The sequence below is a fragment of the Oncorhynchus keta genome, chromosome 12 (assembly GCF_023373465.1).
Source record: "Oncorhynchus keta strain PuntledgeMale-10-30-2019 chromosome 12, Oket_V2, whole genome shotgun sequence".
NCBI lineage: Eukaryota > Metazoa > Chordata > Actinopteri > Salmoniformes > Salmonidae > Oncorhynchus > Oncorhynchus keta.
Genome location: NC_068432.1, coordinates 52,990,185 through 53,012,527, shown reverse-complemented (window position 1 = coordinate 53,012,527; position 22,343 = coordinate 52,990,185). Strand labels below are relative to the sequence as shown.

Genomic DNA, 22,343 nt, shown 5'->3' with positions numbered 1-22,343 from the left:
ATGACATGTAGTCTATTCAGAGTGTTTAATATGACATGTAGTCTATTCAGAGTGTTAATATGACATGGAGTCTATTCAGAGTGTTAATATGACATGTAGTCTATTCAGAGTGTTTAATATGACATGTAGTCTATTCAGAGTGTTTAATATGACATGTAGTCTATTCAGAGTGTTTAATATGACATGTAGTCTATTCAGAGTGTTTAATATGACATGTAGTCTATTCAGAGTGTTAATATGACATGTAGTCTATTCAGAGTGTTAATATGACATGTGGTCTATTCAGAGTGTTTATATGATGTTTAATATGACATGGAGTCTATTCTCTCCAGTCCTATTCTCCCTCTCACCTCCTCCCCCTCCTCTCTCCTCTCCACTCCCTCTTTCCTCTCCACTATTCTTCTTCCTCTCCTCTCCCTCTCTCCAGTCCTATTCTCCCTCTCACCTCCTCCCCTCCTCTCTCCTCTCCCTCTCTCCTGTCCTCTCCCTTTCTCCAGTCCTATTCTCCCCCTCACCTCCCTCCCCCTCCTCTCTCCTCTCCTCCCATAATAACCCATAGACAGCTGGTTATCAGAGCCCCCCTCCTCTCTCCTCTCCTCCCATAATAACCCATAGACAGCTGGTTATCGGAGCTCAGTTCAGTGTGCCATCATGCCTTTGTATACACTGCCATCTACAGGATTAACACTGCACTCATAAGAGCCCCCAGTAACATGAAGGGAGAGGAGGGCTCTGGTGAAAAGTAGTGAAAGGTGTTTCATGCTTTATAGTTCCAACAGATATGACTAAGTGACTGGTGACTGAATGACTGGCTGGTGACTGAATGACTGGCTGGTGACTGAATGACTGGCTGGCTGGTGACTGGCTGGCTGGTGACTGACTGGCTGGCTGGCTGGCTAGTGACTGGCTGGCTGGTGACTGAATGACTGGCTGGTGACTGAATGACTGGCTGGTGACTGACTGGCTGGCTGGTGACTGACTGGCTGGCTGGTGACTGACTGGCTGGCTGGTGACTGACTGGCTGGCTGGCTAGTGACTGGCTGGCTGGTGACTGAATGACTGGCTGGTGACTGACTGGCTGGCTGGTGACTGACTGGCTGGCTGGTGACTGACTGGCTGGCTGGCTAGTGACTGGCTGGCTGGTGACTGAATGACTGGCTGGTGACTGACTGGCTGGCTGGTGACTGACTGGCTGGCTGGTGACTGAATGACTGGCTGGTGACTGACTGGCTGGCTGGTGACTGACTGGCTGGCTGGTGACTGAATGACTGGCTGGTGACTGAATGACTGGCTGGTGACTGAATGACTGGCTGGTGACTGACTGGCTGGCTGGCTAGTGACTGGCTGGCTGGTGACTGAATGCCTGGCTGGTGACTGACTGGCTGGCTGGTGACTGACTGGCTGGCTGGCTAGTGACTGGCTGGCTGGTGACTGAATGACTGGCTGGTGACTGAATGACTGGCTGGTGACTGACTGGCTGGCTGGTGACTGACTGGCTGGCTGGCTAGTGACTGGCTGGCTGGTGACTGGTGACTGGCTGGCTGGTGACTGACTGGCTGGCTGGTGACTGAATGACTGGCTGGTGACTGAATGACTGGCTGGTGACTGAATGACTGGCTGGTGACTGAATGACTGGCTGGTGACTGACTGGCTGGCTGGTGACTGACTGGCTGGCTGGCTGGTGACTGGCTGGCTGGTGACTGAATGACTGGCTGGTGACTGACTGACTGGCTGGCTGGTGACTGACTGGCTGGCTGGTGACTGACTGGCTGGTGACTGAATGACTGGCTGGTGACTGACTGGCTGGCTGGCTGGCTGGTGACTGACTGGCTGGCTGGCTGGCTGGTGACTGGCTGGCTGGTGACTGACTGACCGGCTAGCTGGTGACTGACTAGCTGGCTGGTGACTGGCTGACTGGCTGGCTGATTGGCTGATTGGCTGACTGATTGGCTGACTGGCTGGCTGACGGGGTGGCTGATTGGCTGACTGCCTGGTGACAAGAGACAGATTCCTACAGATGACGCCAGAAGAAATGGAGTCTGATAGTTTTCATCCACTCCTTCTCTCTGAACCATGTCACCTAGTGTATAGCAGAGAATGTGTTTCCATACCAAGGGAAGGCAGCAATCATTTCTACTTCACCACCGAGACTCAAAGTAGATCTGCACTGAGAACAAATTGCAAGGTAAAGGTCACCCTCTCTGGTCAAAAGTAGTCCACACTACAAAGGGAAAAGGGTACCAATTTCAGACGCGATCTATATGTTGTTTGTGATAAAGACTTTGTTAAAACACTCTCTCCATTGAGAGCCCTCAGCTCACCTTCACTATTATGAGTCCTGCAGGACTTCACAGACACAATGTTCTAGAATCTTTGGGTCTATGTTCTAGAATCTTTGGGTCTATGTTCTAGAATCTTTGAGTCTATTCAGGCCAGGTCATAGTACCACCCCCACTGCATCCCTGGTGTTAAATAACGTGGTAAAGGGTATGTAGTATAAAAATGAAAGACTTGTGCTGCCCTCTTCATTGACCTATCGAAGGCTGTTGATACTGTTGTCCACTCTTTACTAATTGAAAGATTGTCTGCAATTGGCCTGGATCAAGCATCATGCAATACCTGACAGACAGAACACAAGGGGTGGCGTTAAGTCAGGTTTCCGTGACATTAGGAAAAGGTGTCCCACAGGGGTCGATGTTTGGTCCTATACTTTTTACTGTCTATTTAAACAATATGGGTCTATATGCCAAACAAAAAGTGTACCATACATCTGTTTGCAGATGACACTGTTGTGTATGCTGTTGCTCCCACGGTTGACCAGGCTGTGTCAGAGCTATAATCTGTCTTTATTGCCCTGCAGAAAGCCTTTGTTGAACTGAAATAGGTAGTTAATGCAGGTAAAAACCACCAGGTATATGCTATTTTCAAAAACACTTGTATCTGATGATTTATGCACATGTACACTGGATAGTGTCCTCATTGGATAGTATCCTCATTGACGGTGTCCTCATTGACAGTGTCCTCTTTGATGGTGTCCCAGCTTATAAATATCTGGGCATCTGGATTGACAAAAAAGGACAATTTTAAAAAGCATATTGATGAGTTAGTTAAGAATAAAATGAATTCAACTGGATGTTCTGGTGCCTGAGGCAGTACAACTTGATGTTCTGGTGCCTGAGGCAGTACAACTTGATGTTATGGTGCCTGAGGCAGTTCAACTTGATATTCTGGTGCCTGAGGCAGTTCAACTTGATGTTCTGGTGCCTCAAATCAAAATCAAATCAAATTTTATTTGTCACATACACATGGTTAGCAGATGTTAAATGCGAGTGTAGCGAAATGCTTGTGCTTCTAGTTCCGACAATGCAGTGATAACCAACAAGTAATCTAACTAACAATTCCAAAACTACTGTCTTATACACAGTGTAAGGGGATAAGGAACATGTACATAAGGATATATGAATGAGTGATGGTACAGAGCAGCATACAGTAGATGGTATCGAGTACAGTATATACATATGAGATGAGTGTGTAGACAAAGTAAACAAAGTGGCATAGTTAAAGTGGCTAGTGATACATGTGTTACATAAGGATGCAGTCGATGATGTAGAGTACAGTATATACATATGCATATGAGATGAATAATGTAGGGTAAGTAACATTATATAAGGTAGCATTGTTTAAAGTGGCTAGTGATATATTTACATAATTCCCATCAATTCCCATTATTAAAATGGCTGGAGTTGGGTCAGTGTCAATGACAGTGTGTTGGCAGCAGCCACTCACTGTTAGTGGTGGCTGTTTAACAGTCTGATGGCCTTGAGATAGAAGCTGTTTTTCAGTCTCTCGGTCCCAGCTTTGATGCACCTGTACTGACCTCGCCTTCTGGATGATAGCGGGGTGAACAGGCAGTGGTTCGGTGGTTGATGTCCTTGATGATCTTTATGGCCTTCCTGTAACAACGGGTGGTGTAGGTGTCCTGGAGGGCAGGTAGTTTGCCCCCGGTGATGCGTTGTGCAGTCCTCACTACCCTCTGGAGAGCCTTACGGTTGAGGGCGGAGCAGTTGCCGTACCAGGCGGTGATACAGCCCGCCAGGATGCTCTCGATTGTGCATCTGTAGAAGTTTGTGAGTGCTTTTGGTGACAGGCCGAATTTCTTCAGCCTCCTGAGGTTGAATAGGCGCTGCTGCGCCTTCTTCACGACGCTGTCAGTGTGAGTGGACCAATTCAGTTTGTCTGTGATGTGTATGCCGAGGAACTTAAAACTAGCTACCCTCTCCACTACTGTTCCATCGATGTGGATAGGGGGTGTTCCCTCTGCTGTTTCCTGAAGTCCACAATCATCTCCTTAGTTTTGTTGACGTTGAGTGTGAGGTTATTTTCCTGACACCACACTCCGAGGGCCCTCACCTCCTCCCTGTAGGCCGTCTCGTCGTTGTTGGTAATCAAGCCTACCACTGTTGTGTCGTCCGCAAACTTGATGATTGAGTTGGAGGCGTGCGTGGCCACGCAGTCGTGGGTGAACAGGGAGTACAGGAGAGGGCTCAGAACGCACCCTTGTGGGGCCCCCGTGTTGAGGATCAGCGGGGAGGAGATGTTGTTGCCTACCCTCACCACCTGGGGGCGGCCCGTCAGGAAGTCCAGTACCCAGTTGCACAGGGCGGGCCGAGACCCAGGGTCTCGAGCTTGATGACGAGCTTGGAGGGTACTATGGTGTTGAATGCCGAGCTGTAGTCGATGAACAGCATTCTCACATAGGTATTCCTCTTGTCCAGGTGGGTTAGGGCAGTGTGCAGTGTGGTTGAGATTGCATCGTCTGTGGACCTATTTGGGCGGTAAGCAAATTGGAGTGGGTCTAGGGTGTCAGGTAGGGTGGAGGTGATATGGTCCTTGACTAGTCTCTCAAAGCACTTCATGATGACGGAAGTGAGTGCTACGGGGCGGTAGTCGTTTAGCTCAGTTACCTTAGCTTTCTTGGGAACAGGAACAATGGTGGCCCTCTTGAAGCATGTGGGAACAGCAGACTGGTATAGGGATTGATTGAATATGTCCGTAAACACACCGGCCAGCTGGTCTGCGCATGCTCTGAGGGCGCGGCTGGGGATGCCGTCTGGGCCTGCAGCCTTGCGAGGGTTAACACGTTTAAATGTCTTACTCACCTCGGCTGCAGTGAAGGAGAGACCGCATGTTTCCGTTGCAGGCCGTGTCAGTGGCACTGTATTGTCCTCAAAGCGGGCAAAAAGTTATTTAGTCTGCCTGGGAGCAAGACATCCTGGTCCGTGACTGGGCTGGATTTCATCTTGTAGTCCGTGATTGACTGTAGACCCTGCCACATGCCTCTTGTGTCTGAGCCGTTGAATTGAGATTCCACTTTGTCCCTGTACTGACGCTTAGCTTGTTTAATAGCCTTGCGGAGGGAATAGCTGCACTGTTTATATTCAGTCATGTTGCCAGACACCTTGCCCTGATTAAAAGCAGTGGTTCGCGCTTTCAGTTTCACGCGAATGCTGCCATCAATCCACGGTTTCTGGTTAGGGAATGTTTTTATCGTTGCTATGGGAACGACATCTTCGACGCACGTTCTAATGAACTCGCACACCGAATCAGCGTATTCGTCAATATTCCCATCTGACGCAATACGAAACATGTCCCAGTCCACGTGATGGAAGCAGTCTTGGAGTGTAGAGTCAGCTTGGTCTGACCAGCGTTGGACAGACCTCAGCGTGGGAGCCTCTTGTTTTAATTTCTGCCTGTAGGCAGGGATCAGCAAAATGGAGTCGTGGTCAGCTTTTCCGAAGGGGGCGGGGCAGGGCCTTATATGCGTCGCGGAAGTTAGAGGCAGTACAACTGGATGTTCTGGTGCCTGAGGCAGTACAACTTGATGTTATGGTGCCTGAGGCAGTTCAACTTGATATTCTGGTGCCTGAGGCAGTTCAACTGGATGTTCTGGTACCTGAGGCAGTACAACTGGATGTTCTGGTGCCTGAGGCAGTACAACTTGATGTTATGGTGCCTGAGGCAGTTCAACTTGATATTCTGGTGCCTGAGGCAGTTCAACTGGATGTTCTAGTGCCTGAGGCAGTTCAAATTTATGTTCTGGTGCCTGAGACAGTTCAACTTGATGTTCTGGTGCCTGAGGCAGTTCAACTGGATGTTCTGGTGCCTGAGGCAGTTCAACTTGATGTTCTGGTGCCTGAGGAAGTTCAACTTGATGTTCTGGTGCCTGAGGTAGTTCAACTTGATATTCTGGTGCCTGAGGCAGTTCAACTGGATGTTCTGGTGCCTGAGGCAGTACAACTTGATGTTCTGGTGCCTGAGGTAGTTCAACTTGATGTTCTGGTGCCTGAGGTAGTTCAACTGGATATTCTGGTGCCTGAGGCAGTTCAACTGGATGTTCTGGTGCCTGAAGCAGTTCAACTTGATGTTCTGGTGCCTGAGGAAGTTCAACTTGATGTTCTGGTGCCTGAGGCAGTTCAACTGGATATTCTGGTGCCTGAGGCAGTTCAACTTGATGTTCTGGTGCCTGAGGTAGTTCAACTTGATGTTCTGGTGCCTGAGGTAGTTCAACTGGATATTCTGGTGCCTGAGGCAGTTCAACTGGATGTTCTGGTGCCTGAAGCAGTTCAACTTGATGTTCTGGTGCCTGAGGAAGTTCAATTTGATGTTCTGGTGCCTGAGGCAGTACAACTTGATGTTCCGGTGCCTGAGGCAGTTCAACTGGATGTTCTGGTGCCTGAGGCAGTTCAACTGGATGTTCTGGTGCCTGAGGCAGTTCAACTGGATGTTCTGGTGCCTGAGGCAGTACAACTTGATGTTCTGGTGCCTGAGGCAGTTCAACTGGATGTTCTGGTGCCTGAGGCAGTACAACTGGATGTTCTGGTGCCTGAGGCAGTTCAACTTGATGTTATGGTGCCTGAGGCAGTTCAACTTGATGTTCTGGTACCTCTGGGGCAGTTCAACTTGTTGATTAAGGACCTCTTTGCGGAGGAATTGATTGTTTTTCTTGAATGGCTTGTAAATCTTTTTATGATGCTGTATTTGTAAATGGTATAAATTGGGTATAAGCAGCACTCCCCTGTGGAAGAGGCCTTGGTCTAAATGGGACTACATGAGAAAATAAACGTTCAATAAATGATTGGATATTAACGATAACAACAATATGTTAGACAGAACCTCCTAACAGGCACATCACAGTTCACTATGTAGAGGATAGGATCAATGGAGGAGAAGCATAACTACACATAACACTCCTGTTGAGGACTGGGACAACTACACATAACACTCCTGTTGAGGACTGGGACAACTACACATAACACTCCTGTTGAGGACTGGGACAACTACACATAACACTCCTGTTGAGGACTGGGACAACTACACATAACACTCCTGTTGAGGACTGGGACAACTACACATAACACTCCTGTTGAGGACTGGGACGACTACACATAACACTCCTGTTGAGGACTGGGACAACTACACATAACACTCCTGTTGAGGACTGGGACAACTACACATAACACTCCTGTTGAGGACTGGGACAACTACACATAACACTCCTGTTGAGGACTGGGACAACTACACATAACACTCCTGTTGAGGACTGGGACAACTACACATAACACTCCTGTTGAGGACTGGGACAACTACACATAACACTCCTGTTGAGGACTGGGACAACTACACATAACACTCCTGTTGAGGACTGGGACAACTACACATAACACTCCTGTTGAGGACTGGGACAACTACACATAACACTCCTGTTGAGGACTGGGACAACTACACATAACACTCCTGTTGAGGACAGGGACAACTACACTCCTGTTGAGGACTGGGACAACTACACATAACACTCCTGTTGAGGACTGGGACAACTACACATAACACTCCTGTTGAGGACTGGGACAACTACACATAACACTCCTGTTGAGGACTGGGCCAATAAGACTCCTGTTGAGGACTGGGCCAATAAGACTCCTGTTGAGGACTGGGACAATAAGACTCCTGTTGAGGACTGGGACAATAAGACTCCTGTTGAGGACTGGGACAATAACACTCCTGTTGAGGACTGGGACAATAAGACTCCTGTTGAGGACTGGGACAATAAGACTCCTGTTGAGGACTGGGACAATAAGACTCCTGTTGAGGACTGGGACAATAACACTCCTGTTGAGGACTGGGACAATAACACTCCTGTTGAGGACTGGGACAATAAGACTCCTGTTGAGGACTGGGACAATAAGACTCCTGTTGAGGACTGGGACAATAAGACTCCTGTTGAGGACTGGGACAATAAGACTCCCGTTGAGGACTGGGACAATAAGACTCCTGTTGAGGACTGGGACAATAAGACTCCTGTTGAGGACTGGGACAATAAGACTCCTGTTGAGGACTGGGACAATAAGACTCCTGTTGAGGACTGGGACAATAAGACTCCTGTTGAGGACTGGGACAATAAGACTCCTGTTGAGGACTGGGACAATAAGACTCCTGTTGAGGACTGGGACAATAAGACTCCTGTTGAGGACTGGGACAATAAGACTCCTGTTGAGGACTGGGACAATAAGACTCCTGTTGAGGACTGGGACAATAAGACTCCTGTTGAGGACTGGGACAATAAGACTCCTGTTGAGGACTGGGACAATAAGACTCCTGTTGAGGACTGGGACAATAAGACTCCCGTTGAGGACTGGGACAATAAGACTCCTGTTGAGGACTGGGACAATAAGACTCCTGTTGAGGACTGGGACAATAAGACTCCCGTTGAGGACTGGGACAATAAGACTCCCGTTGAGGACTGGGACAATAAGACTCCTGTTGAGGACTGGGACAATAAGACTCCTGTTGAGGACTGGGACAATAAGACTCCCGTTGAGGACTGGGACAATAAGACTCCCGTTGAGGACTGGGACAATAAGACTCCCGTTGAGGACTGGGACAATTAACGTATAACCATATAACCGACGGTTATGAATTAAGACGGTGATTAAATTAAAATAACCATAATAAGCATTAAAAAAACAATGCATTTTGTGTGTTTGGAACCAGTGGTTGAGTGAGATAGAAACACAATGAATAGAACAGACTTGGAACCTCTAATCCTGGCAGTATAACGAGTCAACTCATACGCTCTCTGCGGCTGCCAGGTATTGTGATGCAATAATTGCCGTGGTAATGTAGAATATTCATTCAAATGATGTTTAATTGATGTGGCTCACGCATTCTATTCATTCTTTTTCTATGGCATCACATTCAGGATGAGGAGGAGAAAATGTAAAAAAAAATATTTAAAAAATGTACAATGTACAAAAAAATTGGAGAAAAAAAAATGCCCCCTCCACCCTCGAACACGCATGGTGAATGTTTCCGTATGGACTGAAACACGAAGAATTTGCCCATTGCATCAGCGAAGAAGCGTATCTCCTAGCCGCACGTGTTCAGTTCTCTCTGTGAGCAGCTCTCTGCAAATGCCAAAATTGTCATTTCAGTTGTGCTGTCGCTCTGTCTCCCTGACGCTAGCTTCCATACAAAACAATAGGCCTCCTGCTCGGGAAGGATTAGAGTTGGGAGGGAGAGGCGGGAGCTCTCAGTCTCTGTCTCTCTCTGTGTGTGTGTGTGTGTGTGTGTGTGTGTGTGTGTGTGTGTGTGTGTGTGTGTGTGTGTGTGTGTGTGTGTGTGTGTGTGTGTGTGTGTGTGTGTGTGTGTGTGTGTGTGTGTGTGTGTGTGTGTGTGTGTGTCTCACAGTGGGAACTGTCTGAAGTGAGGAGAATCTACTGCAACTCAAACCATTTTCAGGTTTTAATGTCACGTACAGGTGAAGTGAAAACGCCAGACACAACAACCCAGCAATCCATAACAATGTTACGCCAGACACAACAACCCAGCAATCCATAACAATGTTACGCCAGACACAACAACCCAGCAATCCATAACAATGTTACGCCAGACACAACAACCCAGCAATCCATAACAATGTTACGCCAGACACAACAACCCAGCAATCCATAACAATGTTACGCCAGACACAACAACCCAGCAATCCATAACAATGTTACGCCAGACACAACAACCCAGCAATCCATAACAATGTTACGCCAGACACAACAACCCAGCAATCCATAACAATGTTACGCCAGACACAACAACCCAGCAATCCATAACAATGTTACGCCAGACACAACAACCCAGCAATCCATAACAATGTTACGCCAGACACAACAACCCAGCAATCCATAACAATGTTACGCCAGACACAACAACCCAGCAATCCATAACAATGTTACGCCAGACACAACAACCCAGCAATCCATAACAATGTTACGCCAGACACAACAACCCAGCAATCCATAACAATGTTACGCCAGACACAACAACCCAGCAATCCATAACAATGTTACGCCAGACACAACAACCCAGCAATCCATAACAATGTTACGCCAGACACAACAACCCAGCAATCCATAACAATGTTACGCCAGACACAACAACCCAGCAATCCATAACAATGTTACGCCAGACACAACAACCCAGCAATCCATAACAATGTTACGCCAGACACAACAACCCAGCAATCCATAACAATGTTACGCCAGACACAACAACCCAGCAATCCATAACAATGTTACGCCAGACACAACAACCCAGCAATCCATAACAATGTTACGCCAGACACAACAACCCAGCAATCCATAACAATGTTACGCCAGACACAACAACCCAGCAATCCATAACAATGTTACGCCAGACACAACAACCCAGCAATCCATAACAATGTTACGCCAGACACAACAACCCAGCAATCCATAACAATGTTACGCCAGACACAACAACCCAGCAATCCATAACAAGAAGAAGAACACCAGAAAGTAAGTAATCATACTATATACAGGGTCAGTACCATATTAACAATGTACAGGGGTACTGGAGTGATGGAGGTAGATATGTATAGGGGGAAGGAGACTATATACAGGGTCAGTACCATATTAACAATGTACAGGGATACTGGAGTGATGGAGGTAGATATGTATAGGGGGAAGGAGACTATATACAGGGTCAGTACCATATTAACAATGTACAGGGATACTGGAGTGATGGAGGTAGATATGTATAGGGGAAGGAGACTATATATGGCCCCCAATGGTGGAACAAACTCCCTCACGACGCCAGGACAGCGGAGTCAATCACCACCTTCCGGAGACACCTGAAACCCCACCTCTTCAAGGAATACCTAGGATAGGGTAAGTAAGGGTAGGTAATCCTTCCCCCCCCCAACAAGATTTAGATGCAAGTGGCTGTTCCACTGGTTGTCATAAGGTGTATGCACCAATTTGTAAGTCGCTCTGGATAAGAGCGTCTGCTAAATGACTTAAATGTAAATGTAATACAGGGTCAGTACCATATTAACAATGTACAGGGATACTGGAGTGATGGAGGTAGATATGTATAGGGGGAAGGAGACTATATACAGGGTCAGTACCATATTAACAATGTACAGGGATACTGGAGTGATGGAGGTAGATATGTATAGGGGGAAGGAGACTATATACAGGGTCAGTACCATATTAACAATGTACAGGGATACTGGAGTGATGGAGGTAGATATGTATAGGGGGAAGGAGACTATATACAGGGTCAGTACCATATTAACAATGTACAGGGTTACTGGAGCGATGGAGGTAGATATGTATAGGGGTAAGGAGACAGGGATACTGGAGTGATGGAGGTAGATATGTATAGGGGTAAGGAGACAGGGATACTGGAGTGATGGAGGTAGATATGTATAGGGGGAAGGAGACAGGGATACTGGAGTGATGGAGGTAGATATGTATAGGGGTAAGGTGACAGGGATACTGGAGTGATGGAGGTAGATATGTATAGGGGGAAGGAGACAGGGATACTGGAGCGATGGAGGTAGATATGTATAGGAGGAAGGAGACAGGGATACTGGAGTGATGGAGGTAGATATGTATAGGGGGAAGGAGACAGGGATACTGGAGCGATGGAGGTAGATATGTATAGGAGGAAGGAGACAGGGATACTGGAGTGATGGAGGTAGATATGTATAGGAGGAAGGAGACAGGGATACTGGAGTGATGGAGGTAGATATGTATAGGGGGAAGGAGACAGGGATACTGGAGTGATGGAGGTAGATATGTATAGGGGGAAGGAGACAGGGATACTGGAGTGATGGAGGTAGATATGTATAGGGGGAAGGTGACAGGGGTACTGGAGTGATGGAAGTAGATATGTATAGGGGAAGGAGACAGGGATACTGGAGTGATGGAGGTAGATATGTATAGGGGTAAGGTGACAGGGATACTGGGTTATGGAGGTAGATATGTATAGGGGGAAGGTGACAGGGATACTGGAGTGATGGAGGTAGATATGTATAGGGGTAAGGGGACAGGGACACTGGAGTGATGGAGGTAGATATGTATAGGGGGAAGGTGACAGGGATACTGGAGTGATGGAGGTAGATATGTATAGGGGAAGGAGACAGGGATACTGGAGTGATGGAGGTAGATATGTATAGGGGGAAGGAGACAGGGATACTGGAGTGATGGAGGTAGATATGTATAGGGGGAAGGAGACAGGGATACTGGAGTGATGGAGGTAGATATGTATAGGGGTAAGGAGACAGGGATACTGGAGTGATGGAGGTAGATATGTATAGGGGAAGGAGACAGGGATACTGGAGTGATGGAGGTAGATATGTATAGGGGGAAGGAGACAGGGATACTGGAGTGATGGAGGTAGATATGTATAGGGGGAAGGAGACAGGGACACTGGAGTGATGGAGGTAGATATGTATAGGGGGAAGGAGACAGGGATACTGGAGTGATGGAGGTAGATATGTATAGGGGAAAGGTGACTATATACAGGGTCAGTACCATATTAACAATATACAGGGATACTGGAGTGATGGAGGTAGATATGTATAGGGGGAAGGTGACTATATACAGGTTCAGTTCCAATACCATATTAACAATATACAGGGATACTGGCGTGATGGAGGTAGATATGTATAGGGGGAAGGTGACTATATACAGGGTCATTACCATATTAACAATGTACAGGGATACTAGAGTGATAGAGGTAGATATGTATAGTGATAAGCACACTATATACAGGGTCAGTACCATATTAACAATGTACAGGGATACTAGAGTGATAGAGGTAGATATGTATAGGGGGAAGGTGACTATATACAGGTTCAGTTCCAATACCATATTAACAACATACAGGGATACTGGCGTGATGGAGGTAGATATGTAGAGGGGAAAGGTGACTATATACAGGGTCAGTACCATATTAACAATATACAGGGATACTGGAGTGATGGAGGTAGATATGTATAGGGGAAAGGTGACTATATACAGGGTCAGTACCATATTAACAATATACAGGGATACTGGAGTGATGGAGGTAGATATGTATAGGGAAAGGTGACTATATACAGGGTCAGTACCATATTAACAATATACAGGGATACTGGAGTGATGGAGGTAGATATGTAGAGGGTGAAGGTGACAGGGATACTGGAGTGATGGAGGTAGATATGTAGAGGGTGAAGGTGACTATATACAGGGTCAGTTAATACCATACTATATACAGGGTCAGTACCATATTAACAATGTACAGGGATACTGCGGTAGTGTGTAGGGGCCCTGCGGCAGTGTGTGGGGCCCTGCGGCAGCGTGTGGGGCCCTGCGACAGCGTGTGGGGCCCTGCGACAGTGTGTAGGGGCCCTGCGACAGTGTGTGGGGCCCTGCGGCAGCGTGTGGGGTCCTGCGGCAGCGTGTGGGGCCCTGCGGCAGCGTGTGGGGCCCTGCGACAGTGTGTAGGGGCCCTGCGACAGTGTGTGGGGCCCTGCGGCAGCGTGTGGGGCCCTGCGACAGTGTGTGGGGCCCTGCGGCAGCGTGTGGGGCCCTGCGACAGTGTGTAGGGGCCCTGCGACAGCGTGTGGGGCCCTGCGACAGTGTGTGGGGCCCTGCGACAGCGTGTGGGGCCCTGCGACGGCGTGTGGGGCCCTGCGACGGCGTGTAGGGCCCTGCGGCAGCGTGTAGGGCCCTGCGACAGTGTGTAGGGGCCCTGCGACAGTGTGTAGGGGCCCTGCGACAGCGTGTGGGGCCCTGCGACAGTGTGTAGGGGCCCTGCGACAGCGTGTGGGGCCCTGCGACAGTGTGTGGGGCCCTGCGGCAGCGTGTGGGGTCCTGCGGCAGCGTGTGGGGCCCTGCGGCAGCGTGTGGGGCCCTGCGACAGTGTGTAGGGGCCCTGCGACAGTGTGTGGGGCCCTGCGGCAGCGTGTGGGGCCCTGCGACAGTGTGTGGGGCCCTGCGGCAGCGTGTGGGGCCCTGCGACAGTGTGTAGGGGCCCTACGACAGCGTGTGGGGCCCTGCGACAGTGTGTGGGGCCCTGCGACAGCGTGTGGGGCCCTGCGACGGCGTGTGGGGCCCTGCGACGGCGTGTAGGGCCCTGCGGCAGCGTGTAGGGCCCTGCGACAGTGTGTAGGGGCCCTGCGACAGCGTGTGGGGCCCTGCGACAGTGTGTAGGGGCCCTGCGACAGCGTGTGGGGCCCTGCGACAGTGTGTAGGGGCCCTGCGACAGCGTGTGGGGCCCTGCGACAGTGTGTAGGGCCCTGTGAGTGACCATAGAGACAACAATAAAACACTAATTTAAAAAAAAGAAGGGTCAACTTAGATAGTCCGTGCTGCCATTTTGTTAGCCATTTAGTTAGCTACAGTATTTAGCAGTCAATACCACAGCAGATCAATACCACAGCAGATCAATACCACAGCAGACCAATACCACAGCAGACCAATACCACAGCAGATCAATACCATAGCAGACCAATACCACAGCAGATCAATACCACAGCAGATCAATACCACAGCAGATCAATACCACCCCAGATCAATACCACAGCAGATCAATACCACAGCAGACCAATACCATAGCTCGCAGCAGATCAATACCACAGCAGACCAATACCACAGCAGATCAATACCACAGCAGATCAATACCACAGCAGACCAATACCACAGCAGACCAATACCACAGCAGATCAATACCATAGCAGACCAATACCACAGCAGATCAATACCACAGCAGATCAATACCACCCCAGACCAATACCACAGCAGATCAATACCACAGCAGATCAATACCACCCCAGATCAATACCACAGCAGATCAATACCACAGCAGACCAATACCATAGCTCGCAGCAGATCAATACCACAGCAGACCAATACCACAGCAGATCAATACCACAGCAGATCAATACCACAGCAGACCAATACCACAGCAGATCAATACCACCCCAGATCAATACCACAGCAGACCAATACCACAGCAGATCAATACCACAGCAGACCAATATCACAGCTCAGAGGAGAGACGTGCACAGTGCACTGTAATTATGTATACACTGAGGACCCCGAAACCCACCAGGTTCTTACCGGATGTCCTGGTCGGTCACTATGAAGGCCTTACACAGGGGCTGCGACGTGTTGAGCCAGATAGCCGGGTTCTTCTCTGCAGCCGAGGTCGTCTGGCCCGTGATGGGGGAGGAGCTCATGTGGAGGGCGCTGGCGATGGCCGAGAGGAGCGTCTCATCTGACGTGTCTGGCCCCACGCCTGATAGAGGACAACACGACGTCAGGAACACGGGTCACAAACAGAACAATAGGCAGAACACCCCAACCTCCACAGACAGACTCACATAACTCATTGTGTTTGTTTAAATGGATCATTATGTCATTGACTTTTAATTACATTTTTCTGCATGACTCTTTCTTCTATAGTTGCTGCATTGTCTAGGAGGTCAACCTCTATCTAGAGGTCAACCTGTCGAGAGGTCAACCTGTCGAGAGGCCAACCTGTTTAGGAGGTCAACCTGTCTAGGAGGTCAACCTGTCTAGGAGGTCAACCTCTATCTAGAGGTCAACCAGTCTAGGAGGTCAACCTCTATCTAGAGGTCAACCTGTCTAGGAGGTCAACCTCTATCGAGAAGGTCAACCTGTCTAGGAGGTCAACCTCTATCTAGAGGTCAACCTGTCTAGGAGGTCAAACTGTCTAGGAGGTCAACCTGTCTAGGAGGTCAACCTCTATCTAGAGGTCAACCTATCTAGGAGGTCAACCTCTATCTAGAGATCAACCTGTCTAGGAGGTCAACCTCTATCTAGAGGTCAAACTGTCTAGGAGGTCAACCTCTATCTAGAGATCAACCTGTCTAGGAGGTCAACCTGTCTAGGAGGTCAACCTCTATCTAGAGGTCAACCTGTCTAGGAGGTCAACATCTATCTAGAGCTCAACCTGTCTAGGAGGTCAACCTCTATCTAGAGGTCAAAATCTATCTAGAGGTCAAACTGTCTAGGAGGTCAACCTCTATCTAGAGATCAACCTGTCTAGGAGGTCAACCTCTATCTAGAGGTCAACCTGTCGAGAGGTCAACCTCTATCTAGAGGTCAACCTGTCGAGAGGTCAACCTCTATCTAGAGGTCAAACTGTCTAGGAGATCAACCTCTATCTAGAGGTCAAGCTGTCGAGAGGTCAACCTCTATCTAGAGGTCAACCTGTCTAGGAGGTCAACCTCTATCTAGAGGAAAAGCTGTCGAGAGGCCAACCTGTCGTTTGGTCAACCTGTCGAGATGGAAAGGTGTCGAGAGGTTAACCTGTCGAGAGGTCAACCTGTAAGTAAGAATTTCATTGGACTGTGTTCTTCATGTATATCAGGTCATTAGACTGTGTTCTTCAGGTATATCAGGTATATCAGGTCATTAGACTGTGTTCTTCAGATATATCAGGTATATCAGGTATATCAGGTCATTAGACTGTGTTCTTCAGATATATCAGGTATATCAGGTATATCAGGTCATTAGACTGTGTTCTTCAGGTATATCAGGTATATCAGGTCATTAGACTGTGTTCTTCAGGTATATCAGGTCATTAGACTGTGTCCTTCATGTATATCAGGTATATCAGGTCATTAGACTGTGTTCTTCAGGTATATCAGGTATATCAGGTCATTAGACTGTGTTCTTCATGTATATCAGGTCATTAGACTGTGTTCTTCATGTATATCAGGTATATCAGGTCATTAGACTGTGTTCTTCAGGTATATCAGGTCATTAGACTGTGTTCTTCATGTATATCAGGTCATTAGACTGTGTTCTTCAGGTATATCAGGTCATTAGACTGTGTTCTTCATGTATATCAGGTCATTAGACTGTGTTCTTCATGTATATCAGGTCATTAGACTGTGTTCTTCAGGTATATCAGGTCATTAGACTGTGTTCTTCAGGTATATCAGGTCATTAGACTGTGTTCTTCAGGTATATCAGGTATATCAGGTCATTAGACTGTGTTCTTCAGGTATATCAGGTCATTAGACTGTGTTCTTCAGATATATCAGGTCATTAGACTGTGTTCTTCAGGTATATCAGGTCATTAGACTGTGTTCTTCATGTATATCAGGTCATTAGACTGTGTTCTTCAGGTATATAAGGTATATCAGGTCATTAGACTGTGTTCTTCAGGTATATCAGGTCATTAGACTGTGTTCTTCATGTATATCAGGTCATTAGACTGTGTTCTTCATGTATATCAGGTCATTAGACTGTGTTCTTCAGGTATATCAGGTATATCAGGTCATTAGACTGTGTTCTTCAGGTATATCAGGTCATTAGACTGTGTTCTTCATGTATATCAGGTCATTAGACTGTGTTCTTCAGGTATATCAGGTATAGCAGGTCATTAGACTGTGTTCTTCAGGTATATCAGGTCATTAGACTGTGTTCTTCATGTATATCAGGTCATTAGACTGTGTTCTTCAGGTATATCAGGTCATTAGACTGTGTTCTTCATGTATATCAGGTGTATCAGGTCATTAGACTGTGTTCTTCGTGTATATCAGGTCATTAGACTGTGTTCTTCAGGTATATCAGGTCATTAGACTGTGTTCTTCAGGTATATCAGGTCATTAGACTGTGTTCTTCATGTATATCAGGTGTATCAGGTCATTAGACTGTGTTCTTCGTGTATATCAGGTCATTAGACTGTGTTCTTCAGGTATATCAGGTCATTAGACTGTGTTCTTCATGTATATCAGGTATATCAGGTCATTAGACTGTGTTCTTCAGGTATATCAGGTCATTAGACTGTGTCCTTCAGGTATATCAGGTCATTAGACTGTGTTCTTCAGGTATATCATGTATATCAGGTCATTAGACTGTGTTCTTCAGGTATATCAGGTATATCAGGTCATTAGACTGTGTTCTTCAGGTATATCAGGTCATTAGACTGTGTTCTTCAGGTATATCAGGTCATTAGACTGTGTTCTTCAGGTATATCAGGTCATTAGACTGTGTTCTTCATGTATATCAGGTCATTAGACTGTGTTCTTCATGTATATCAGGTATATCAGGTCATTAGACTGTGTTCTTCAGGTATATCAGGTCATTAGACTGTGTTCTTCAGGTATATCAGGTATATCAGGTCATTAGACTGTGTTCTTCATGTATATCAGGTCATTAGACTGTGTTCTTCAGGTATATCAGGTCATTAGACTGTGTTCTTCAGGTATATCAGGTATATCAGGTCATTAGACTGTGTTCTTCATGTATATCAGGTCATTAGACTGTGTTCTTTAGGTATATCAGGTATATCAGGTCATTAGACTGTGTTCTTCATGTATATCAGGTCATTAGACTGTGTTCTTCAGGTATATCAGGTCATTAGACTGTGTTCTTCAGGTATATCAGGTCATTAGACTGTGTTCTTCATGTATATCAGGTCCTTAGACTGTGTTCTTCAGGTATATCAGGTCATTAGACTGTGTTCTTCAGGTATATCAGGTCATTAGACTGTGTTCTTCATGTATATCAGGTCATTAGACTGTGTTCTTCAGGTATATCAGGTCATTAGACTGTGTTCTTCAGGTATATCAGGTCATTAGACTGTGTTCTTCGGGTATATCAGGTATATCAGGTCATTAGACTGTGTTCTTCATGTATATCAGGTCATTAGACTGTGTTCTTCAGGTATATCAGGTATATCAGGTCATTAGACTGTGTTCTTCAGGTATATCAGGTATATCAGGTCATTAGACTGTGTTCTTCAGGTATATCAGGTATATCAGGTCATTAGACTGTGTTCTTCAGGTATATCAGGTATATCAGGTCATTAGACTGTGTTCTTCAGGTATATCAGGTCATTAGACTGTGTTCTTCATGTATATCAGGTCATTAGACTGTGTCCTTCAGATATATCAGGTATATCAGGTCATTAGACTGTGTTCTTCAGGTATATCAGGTATATCAGGTCATTAGACTGTGTTCTTCAGGTATATCAGGTATATCAGGTCATTAGACTGTGTTCTTCAGGTATATCAGGTATATCAGGTCATTAGACTGTGTTCTTCAGGTATATCAGGTCATTAGACTGTGTTCTTCATGTATATCAGGTCATTAGACTGTGTTCTTCATGTATATCAGGTATATCAGGTATATCAGGTATATCAGGTATATCAGGTATACATGATGAATAAACAGACTTCAACTTACATGTATTCTATCTGACAGTCCAGTGTATTTTATTCATAATAGATCTGTAAATATATTGAACTAATAATGGATATAAAAATACATTATAACTATGACTATGATAATGTGGTTATGTACAACTATAACATGATTGATAAGCTGACATTAGTAACAACAGGCTAATGAAAGTAAACAAACAGACGACAGGCAGGGCTCCTACTTGTTAACCCCTTAGGAAGCTCCATGCTCCTGAGGACCTCTTCTGTGATAGCTGACACCCTCAGGCCTTTCAACCGCTTCTCCCAGAACAGCTGCAAACACAACAGACAGGTGATGAGTGAGGAAGAGGAGGAGAGGGATAGAACAGTGAGGAAGAGGAGGGGAGGGATAGAACAGTGAGGAAGAGGAGGAGAGGGATAGAACAGTGAGGAAGAGGAGGAGAGGGATAGAACAGTGAGGAAGAGGACGGGAGGGATAAAACAGTGAGGAGGAAGAGGAGGAAGAGGAGGAGAGAGATAAAACAGTGAGGAGGAGGAGGGCAGGGATAAAACAGTGAGGAAGAGGAGGAGAGGGATAGAACAGTGAGGAAGAGGAGGGCAGGGATAAAACAGTGAGGAAGAGGAGGAGAGGGATAGAACAGTGAGGAAGAGGAGGGGAGGGATAGAACAGTGAGGAAGAGGAGGGGAGGGATAAAACAGTGAGGAGGAAGAGGAGGAAGAGGAGGAGAGAGATAAAACAGTGAGGAGGAAGAGGAGGAAGAGGAGGGGAGGGATAGAACAGTGAGGAAGAGGAGGGGAGGGATAGAACAGTGAGGAAGAGGAGGGGAGGGATAGAACAGTGAGGAGGAAGAGGAGGAAGAGGAGGAAGAGGAGGGGAGGGATAGAACGGTGAGGAAGAGGAGGGGAGGGATAGAACGGTGAGGAAGAGGAGGGGAGGGATAGAACAGTGAGGAGGAAGAGGAGGAAGAGGAGGAAGAGGAGGGGAGGGATAGAACGGTGAGGAAGAGGAGGGGAGGGATAGAACAGTGAGGAAGAGGAGGGGAGGGATAGAACAGTGAGGAGGAAGAGGAGGAAGAGGAGGAAGAGGAGGGGAGGGATAGAACGGTGAGGAAGAGGAGGGGAGGGATAGAACGGTGAGGAAGAGGAGGGGAGGGATAAAACAGTGAGGAGGAAGAGGAGGGGAGGGATAGAACGGTGAGGAAGAGGAGGGGAGGGATAGAACGGTGAGGAAGAGGAGGGGAGGGATAGAACAGTGAGGAGGAAGAGGAGGAAGAGGAGGAGAGGGATAGAACGGTGAGGAGGAAGAGGAGGGGAGGGATAGAACAGTGAGGAAGAGGAGGGAGGGATAAAACAGTGGGGAGGAAGAGGAGGAAGAGGAGGAGAGGGATAGAACAGTGAGGAAGAGGAGGAAGAGGAGGAGAGGGATAGAACGGTGAGGAAGAGGAGGGGAGGGATAAAACAGTGAGGAGGAAGAGGAGGAAGAGGGATAGAACAGTGAGGAAGAGGAGGAAGAGGAGGAGAGGGATAGAACGGTGAGGAAGAGGAGGGGAGGGATAAAACAGTGAGGAAGAGGAGGAAGAGGAGGGGAGGGATAGAACGGTGAGGAAGAGGAGGGGAGGGATAGAACAGTGAGGAGGAAGAGGAGGAAGAGGACGGGAGGGATAGAACGGTGAGGAAGAGGAGGGGTGGGATAGAACAGTGAGGAGGAAGAGGAGGAAGAGGAGGAGAGGGATAGAACAGTGAGGAAGAGGAGGGGAGGGATAAAACAGTGAGGAGGAAGAGGAGGAGAGGGATAGAACAGTGAGGAAGAGGAGGAAGAGGAGGAGAGGGATAGAACGGTGAGGAAGAGGAGGGGAGGGATAAAACAGTGAGGAGGAAGAGGAGGAAGAGGAGGGGAGGGATAGAACGGTGAGGAAGAGGAGGGGAGGGATAGAACAGTGAGGAGGAAGGAAGAGGAGGAAGAGGAGGAGAGGGATAGAACGGTGAGGAAGAGGAGGGGAGGGATAGAACAGTGAGGAAGAGGAGGAAGAGGAGGGGAGGGATAGAACAGTGAGGAAGAGGAGGAAGAGGAGGAGAGGGATAGAACGGTGAGGAAGAGGAGGGGAGGGATAAAACAGTGAGGAGGAAGAGGAGGAAGAGGAGGGGAGGGATAGAACGGTGAGGAAGAGGAGGGGAGGGATAGAACAGTGAGGAGGAAGAGGAGGAAGAGGAGGAGAGGGATAGAACGGTGAGGAGGAAGAGGAGGGGAGGGATAGAACAGTGAGGAAGAGGAGGAAGAGGAGGAGAGGGATAGAACGGTGAGGAAGAGGAGGGGAGGGATAAAACAGTGAGGAGGAAGAGGAGGAAGAGGAGGGGAGGGATAGAACGGTGAGGAAGAGGAGGGGAGGGATAGAACAGTGAGGAGGAAGAGGAGGAAGAGGAGGAGAGGGATAGAACAGTGAGGAAGAGGAGGGGAGGGATAAAACAGTGAGGAGGAAGAGGAGGAAGAGGAGGAGAGGGATAGAACAGTGAGGAAGAGGAGGAAGAGGAGGAGAGGGATAGAACAGTGAGGAAGAGGAGGAAGAGGAGGGGAGGGATAGAACAGTGAGGAGGAAGAGGAGGAAGAGGAGGAGAGGGATAGAACGGTGAGGAAGAGGAGGGGAGGGATAGAACAGTGAGGAGGAAGAGGAGGAAGAGGAGGAGAGGGATAGAACGGTGAGGAAGAGGAGGGGAGGGATAGAACAGTGAGGAGGAAGAGGAGGAAGAGGAGGGGAGGGATAGAACAGTGAGGAGGAAGAGGAGGAAGAGGAGGAGAGGGATA

At 47.7% G+C, this 22,343-nt stretch overlaps 1 protein-coding gene and 1 long non-coding RNA gene across 3 annotated transcripts in view; one reads left to right on the top strand and one right to left on the bottom strand.

The window, feature by feature from the left end:
* Positions 1–22,343, bottom strand: part of mbd2 (methyl-CpG binding domain protein 2) — a 136,142-nt gene that overhangs the window by 36,241 nt on the left and 77,558 nt on the right. For both annotated transcript variants that reach the window (XM_052458624.1, XM_052458623.1), the window contains exons 4-5: positions 19,765–19,855; positions 15,462–15,639 (exon numbers count right to left, since the gene is read on the bottom strand). In XM_052458624.1, coding sequence (XP_052314584.1) covers positions 15,462–15,639; positions 19,765–19,855 — 269 coding nt within the window. The remainder of the gene's footprint in view (positions 1–15,461; positions 15,640–19,764; positions 19,856–22,343) is intronic.
* LOC127906470 (uncharacterized) lies at positions 10,927–12,671 on the top strand. The gene is made up of 4 exons (XR_008061466.1): positions 10,927–11,096; positions 11,433–11,594; positions 12,099–12,213; positions 12,493–12,671. It is a non-coding gene; the product is annotated as an uncharacterized LOC127906470 (long non-coding RNA).